Source organism: Colobus angolensis, unplaced genomic scaffold, assembly GCF_000951035.1.
Source record: "Colobus angolensis palliatus isolate OR3802 unplaced genomic scaffold, Cang.pa_1.0 Scaffold104, whole genome shotgun sequence".
In the NCBI taxonomy this organism is placed as follows: Eukaryota; Metazoa; Chordata; class Mammalia; order Primates; family Cercopithecidae; genus Colobus; species Colobus angolensis.
Window position 1 is genome coordinate 10646351 of NW_012111364.1, and position 6732 is coordinate 10653082.

The 6732-nt window shown below is 52.2% G+C and overlaps 1 protein-coding gene across 1 annotated transcript; it reads left to right on the top strand.

Annotated features, from left to right (window-relative positions):
- Positions 1-437: 437 nt before the first annotated feature.
- DLX5 (distal-less homeobox 5) lies at positions 438-5103 on the top strand. The gene is made up of 3 exons (XM_011943331.1): positions 438-1253; positions 3136-3320; positions 4425-5103. Exons 1-3 carry the CDS (start codon positions 899-901, stop codon positions 4752-4754), a joined length of 870 nt encoding a protein of 289 aa, XP_011798721.1. The 5' UTR covers positions 438-898; the 3' UTR covers positions 4755-5103.
- Positions 5104-6732: the final 1629 nt, after the last annotated feature.

Sequence of the window (6732 nt, forward strand, 5' to 3'; positions counted from 1 at the left end):
ATTCACCGACTTAATGGACATTGTGCATTCTTGGGCATTCCTATCCAGCCCGCGTCCGGGACACACTCATCTCCTGCAAAGGAAGTTGCCTCTTTCCCCAAAGAGTAAATTTTCAAAACATGTAAGTTACAACTTGCTTGCGAACACTCCTCTAAAAAAAAAAAAATGCTGTTTCCCTTCCTTCTTGCCTCCATTCTACATTCCCCCGCACCCCACACTCCCTGCACCTTGACTCCCTATTTCAGTATCAGTATTTAATTCTACACTCGCCTTTGGTGCAGCCCACGGGGGCGGGGTAGTGGGGAGCAAGGAAAGATGGTCGCCCACCTCATTCCCAAAACATGTGCACTTTTGAGGCTTCTGATTGGAACACATTGTCCCCAGACATCACAGAGCCTTGTGTTGGGGCTTCTGCGATGTCTTTGGAATTTACTAAAAACAGATTGACTGAGACCCCTCCACTTCACAACAAGCAAAAACACAAGGGCGCGGGCGCACACACACACAAACACACACACCCCCTCCGTACCCCCGCTCCCTTTTTAAGCAATGCTTTGTTGTGCTAAAACTAGTTGGACGAGTTAGGGTGTTACTGCTGCTCCCGAGGCCCTGGCCAATAGAACCAGATCCACCCCGCTGTGCGTAAGCGCGCAATTAAGGATTTAACCAAGGCAGTGCTGCTCCTCAGCCAGCAGTCAGCCGGCCGGAGACAGAGACTCCAAGACTCCCAGCCTCCTCCTCGCCGCGGCCACCGCCTCCTCCTTTTCTCCTCCTCCTCTTCCTCCTCCTCCCTCGCTCCCACAGCCATGTCTGCTTAGACCAGAGCAGCCCCACAGCCAACTCGGGCAGCCGCCGCCGCCACAACAGCAAAGACAGCCGCTGCCGCCGCCCGTGAGCGATGACAGGAGTGTTTGACAGAAGGGTCCCCAGCATCCGATCCGGCGACTTCCAAGCTCCGTTCCAGACGTCCGCAGCTATGCACCACCCTTCTCAGGAATCGCCAACTTTGCCCGAGTCGTCAGCTACCGATTCTGACTACTACAGTCCTACGGGGGGAGCCCCGCACGGCTACTGCTCTCCTACCTCGGCTTCCTATGGCAAAGCGCTCAACCCCTACCAGTATCAGTATCACGGCGTGAACGGCTCCGCCGGGAGCTACCCAGCCAAAGCTTATGCCGACTATAGCTACGCCAGCTCCTACCACCAGTACGGCGGCGCCTATAACCGCGTCCCAAGCGCCACCAACCAGCCAGGTACATGGACCGGGGGCAGGCTGGGCAGATACAGGGGGACTAGGACGCTGAGGGCGCGAGATGGGGTGGTAGATTGGGGGTCACAGAGGTTCACTGCAGTGGGGGCGCACCCGGCAGAAGGGAGTAGGACTCAGACCCTCCGACAAAGAGAGTTTCTCCGGCCAGCATTTGAGGGATTCTTAGCAGGAGAGCCCTGCGGAGGTTCGAACTAGCGTCTCTCCCCTGCGGCACCTTCCAAGGCCCTTCAGTCGCTGAAATTCCCAGCTTGCCCGGCCAGGAAGCCGGCTAGGCTGGAAAGGGGATAGGGGTGGAGAGAAGAAAGAATCAAGCAGCCCCTGGCGTTTGCGTAATAAAGAGGAGGTTAGTTGGGAATTTTGGTAAGCGTGCTGGGTTGGTGCGAGTGGGAGTAGAAGCCTGCCTCAAAGACTCAGTCAGGATTAGTTTGAGAGCCGCCACAAGCTAGCACGGTGAGGGTGCCCTGAGCACGCTGGGTGGGGGTGGGGGGTTAAGGAGTTGTAGCCAGCCAGAGAAGAGCGCGCCGAGAGCTTTGCGGTTTATCCAGGCATTTCCAAAAACAAAAAGCCATTTAAAGGTGGAGGAGGGTTGCTGAGGGGTCACGTTGTAGGACAGTTTTTTTTCTCTCTCTCCATAGACGCCCAAAATGTGTCTTTCCCTCCTCCTTTTTCGTCCACTTTGAAACTTAGAAAGTTTAAGAGGGTTAGTGAGCTTGGGCGGTAAGAGAGAGGCATGAGGCTCGGCGGAGACGTTTTACTGGTAAGGTTTGATCTCTTCCCACCAGCACATTAATAATCCTGCTAATATTAGCATCCCCTACTCTGGCAGAATTGAGACCACAGCCCTCATTCTCCACACTTCTCCCTGGAACTTGACACACACGCGCACACACACACACCCTGGAGAGGTTCTCCGCCAGTTCCAGAGGGGTGGTACTTTTGAGGAAGGGGAGTTGTAGCCCCAGGGCACGTTTGTACAACTCGAGTTTGGCAATCCCTCCCTCTCCCGCCCAAACCCATACTCATGACAGTGAGAATCTCCTCCTGACCTGCCGCCCCTTTCCTACGAAAACACCCCACCGGTTCCTTCTCAATGTGTGACTCTTGCTGAACTTTAAAAGAGAGCCCCGGGTTGAGGCGTCTTCGTTTCTTTCACTCTTTCTGTATTTCGTGCATAAGTGGAAGTTTTGTGTGTGTATGTGTGTGTGTGTGTGTGTGTTTTTACCAAGAACATATTAAGTCTATTTGTAAAAGAAACCAGACACATCTGTGCCCTCGCAGATCTGCAATGAGATTATGGGGGCTGCATAATCGGCCCTCTGTCTGCTGCGGCCCCGACCGCTTGCTGCTGAAGTGAAGGAGCATAGTTTGCTTGTGGGTCTTTGAACTTTGGAGACCTCAGTTAGCGTCTTCCCTGCCCAAGCGTCTGGCTTCTGCGGGCGCCCGAACAGACGCCGACAGAAGCGGGGTCACGGCCCAGGGCTGCCTCCTTGAAGCCCCGGGAGGGGCTGGTGTTTTTGTCTCGGAAACGCGGGGGAGCATAGGGTGGGCGTAAAAACAAGTCCGGGAGAAGGAGGAACCACCGCAAGAGCTGAATCCCAGATGCCAAGGAGAAAGCTGTGTTGTAGGAAACGCTGTACACAAACTATCCGAATGAACAGAGTAGGAATTAATCAGAGGCTACCGCGCTTTTCCATATTTGGGGGAGGAGCATATTTATCGCGGTCTTGAAAAAGCAGAGGTGATGGTGATACGGTCAAAGAGTGAAGACTGCGCGGTAAGAAACTCTAAGACTCTATTTGAGGCCCTTCCGCAAAAAGGGCATTGTCTGGTGACAAGCTTTAACTGAGTCTGTTTTGATTATTTAGAGAAAGAAGTGGCCGAGCCCGAGGTGAGAATGGTGAATGGCAAACCAAAGAAAGTTCGTAAACCCAGGACTATTTATTCCAGCTTTCAGCTGGCCGCGTTACAGAGAAGGTTTCAGAAGACTCAGTACCTCGCCTTGCCGGAACGCGCCGAGCTGGCCGCCTCGCTGGGATTGACACAAACACAGGTAAATACGCCGCTGCCATGCACTGGACCTGCCTGAGCTGCAGGTCTGTTTGGGTCGCGCGGTTCAGTCTCGATGGGACTGGAGCTGTTTCAACAGTACCCGTGAGAAACTAACAGACACAAAAACACCAGCTCCTATGCTCTTCCCTTCGCGAGCCAGGCCTTGAGACGGTGGGGATGGGATTCATCAGCGGTCTGGAGATACCTCCCACTAACCGCGGCCGCCGCCTCCACCCCGCATCGGGCCTCCGGAGCTCGGGGGTCAATTTCCGGGGTTGAAAGCAAGCGGAGGGTTATTTCTAGAGAGGCTTTGCAACCTTGAGACGCTATCTGGTTTTCTTAACAATGTAGTGCCTTCTCGGGGTGAGCAAGGCTTGGTGTCCTCGCGGTGGTCTCAGGCTAAGAAAAGGCTGAGAACGTCGCCTGGAGCGGAGAAACTGAAGGGTCGTGCCCTGAGCCTATGGGAGCTTCAGGCCACAGCCGCCTGAGGGTCGCGAGGTGGGGGGCGCTATTGTACGGGGGGAAGTCTTCCTGGATTGTCCCATTCCCTTTACTCCTCCAACCCAGCTGGGGCCTACGGAAGCATAAAGAACGTTCGAGTCGCTACCAAGAGCTGCAGTCAGATTCTGGCCTCTCTGAGGTGCAGAGGGAGTGAAGGGAGTAGGACGGGAGGTTGGGAGCTCGCTCCTTGCGCGTACCCCGCCCCACGCCCCTTCCCCGCCGGGCTCCCGCGATTGTTTTGGAGACCTTCGCCGCGTTCCTCGCGTCTTGCGCAGGCTTACACGAGTCACGCCGCCGCCGCGGACACTCGGGCGCACACCCGCTGCGCTCGCGCCATCCACCCCCAGCCCAAACAAAAGACAAGCCTTGGGGTCGTGGTCTCACTGGGCCGGGGCGCACCGAGCCGGCCAAGGCGCCCTCTGTGGCCAGAGCTCCACGGTTTGCCTCAGGCATAGCTTCTTGGTCCTAGGCCGCAAGCGGCGGGGAGACGCCAGGCAGGGCTGGGCCGCCCAGGGGCCCGAAGATGCCTCCAGTTGTCGCCCCGGGGAAGGCGCGGGCGACCTCTGAGTGTCCCGGTAACGTGTGCCTTTGTTCCCCAACTCAGGTGAAAATCTGGTTTCAGAACAAAAGATCCAAGATCAAGAAGATCATGAAAAACGGGGAGATGCCCCCGGAGCACAGTCCCAGCTCCAGCGACCCAATGGCGTGTAACTCGCCGCAGTCTCCAGCGGTGTGGGAGCCCCAGGGCTCGTCCCGCTCGCTCAGCCACCACCCTCATGCCCACCCTCCGACCTCCAACCAGTCCCCAGCGTCCAGCTACCTGGAGAACTCTGCATCCTGGTACACAAGTGCAGCCAGCTCAATCAGTTCCCACCTGCCGCCACCTGGCTCCTTACAGCACCCGCTGGCGCTGGCCTCCGGGACACTCTATTAGATGGGCTGCTCTCTCTTACTCTCTTTTTTGGGACTACTGTGTTTTGCTGTTCTAGAAAATCATAAAGAAAGGAATTCATATGGGGAAGTTCGGAAAACTGAAACAAAAAGATTCATGTGTAAAGCTTTTTTTTTTTTTTGCATGTAAGTTATTGCGTTTCAAAGGACCCCCCTTTTTTTACAGAGGACTTTTTTTGCGCAACTGTGGACACTTTCAATGGTGCCTTGAAATCTATGACCTCAACTTTTCAAAAGACTTTTTTCAATGTCATTTTAGCCATGTAAATAAGTGTAGATAGAGGAATTAAACTGTATATTCTGGATAAATAAAATTATTTCGACCATGAAAAGCGGATTGTTTCTGAAAAATACTTAATTCTGCCCCTCTGATAACTGGCTAGTGAAGTTTTATTGAAGGCAACTAAAGAAGGACAAGCTCTGCAGAGATCCAACAAGACAAAAAAAAAAAAAAAAAGTCGGGGCTGCATGCATGCAGACTGTATATGTGTATGTGTTCAATGCTATACTTTGTGTGTATGTGTGTGTGTTTTTGCATAGCCACACACACAAAAAAAAAACCTTTAGATAAAATTAACCCCAAATTGTTTCAGGTAGAAGGTTATGCTGAAATAAAAATACATCCCTCTCACCCTGTGTGTGAGTTAGAAGGCAACAGAAATCCCTCAATAACCCCTCTGAATTCTAAGCTCAAAGCAATTATCTTGGAGAAGCGCCCCCACCCATCATCAGCCTCTGTGTAGTGCCAGAGCAATTAGACAAATTACCCTTCAAAGGGAGTTTCCAGAGATGAGAAAACGAAAAGAAAAATCCTCCCTCACACCTATTACATTTTTTAAAAATCAAAAATGTTTGGAACATGGCAAATGATAAAACCTTGGACTCTTTGGAGTATGATTATAAATGTATCAGCTCTTTTTGAGAGATGAAAACATTGTAGATACTGTGAAGAGGGAACCTCAGGGTTGGGGAAAGGAAGGAATGGAAAGCATTGTGACACCGTGTTGATTTCATTTTGTGTGAGATAATATTCTTAATATTTCCCTTCCCTCCTTCCTTTTTTCAGGAAGGAGCTTCCTCTGCTTTGCTTTTACATAAAACAGTGGCAAAACAGGCTCTAAATGATGCAAAATGGAATCTGTTTACGAGGATTTCTCCTTTGGGAAGCCTTCTTTGGGACAGAGAGAAAGGAGTTGCTGCAGCTGTGCCCTGTGTCCCTTCCTTCTTCTTGCACTCCTGCATGTAGATACCAACAGTATGACCAGAACTACGCACTGCGCCTAAAGACCCAGGCCTGAATTGTAGGTCTCTTTCTGTCTGACTGTCCTTCAGTGGGCCTGACTCTCCTTAGGATAGGAAGGAAAATGTTGCGTTGGAAATTACAAGATGCATGTGAAATATTTTACAGCTAGGAAGTCAGCAGCAATAAATGTGAGAAAAGAACCTTCTTAAAGTGGCGGTAGATCAGAGCATAAAAATTATATCCTGTCGCTGAGGATTTCTGAGAAGGCTCTTCCAGGGTTGGGAGACTAGACCTGAAAAGGCACGCTATGTGTCCTGAGGGAATTTACCTTACCTGCATGTTTCTCTCTCTCTCTCTCTCTCTCTCTCTCTCTGCCTGCCTCCTCCTCCTCTTCTCTCCCTACCTCCCATCTCCTTTATTTTTTTCTTTCTCTTCTCCTTTATTTTTTTTCTAGAAGAGTTACCAGGCCCGCCAGTGTGGAACAGCTTGCTTCTTGGAGGAATCAATATTTTGACCACTCTTCAGACATACCCCGCAGCCTGGCTCCGAGGTAGCACTACGCCCGGCAGCCTGGCCTGTGGACCCTCCTCCTCCCGCACTCCCAACTCCAGAGCGACCGCGACTCAGTATTTCCGTCTCCCCAATCCGCTGCAGCCTTACTTTCTCGGAAGGAGCATTGGGTGCGGGGAAGAGGTGGCAATAGGAAGGTTTGCGGCGG

What these genes read in the sequence shown, in the direction of transcription:
- DLX5 (XM_011943331.1), top strand. Translation starts at nt 899, where the DNA reads ATGACAGGAGTGTTTGACAGAAGGGTCCCCAGCATCCGATCCGGCGAC. An exon ending in AAGCGCCACCAACCAGCCAG is followed by an intron (nt 1,254 to 3,135) that starts GTACATGGACCG and finishes TTGATTATTTAG; the next exon opens with AGAAAGAAGTGGCCGAGCCC. An exon ending in TGGGATTGACACAAACACAG is followed by an intron (nt 3,321 to 4,424) that starts GTAAATACGCCG and finishes TCCCCAACTCAG; the next exon opens with GTGAAAATCTGGTTTCAGAA.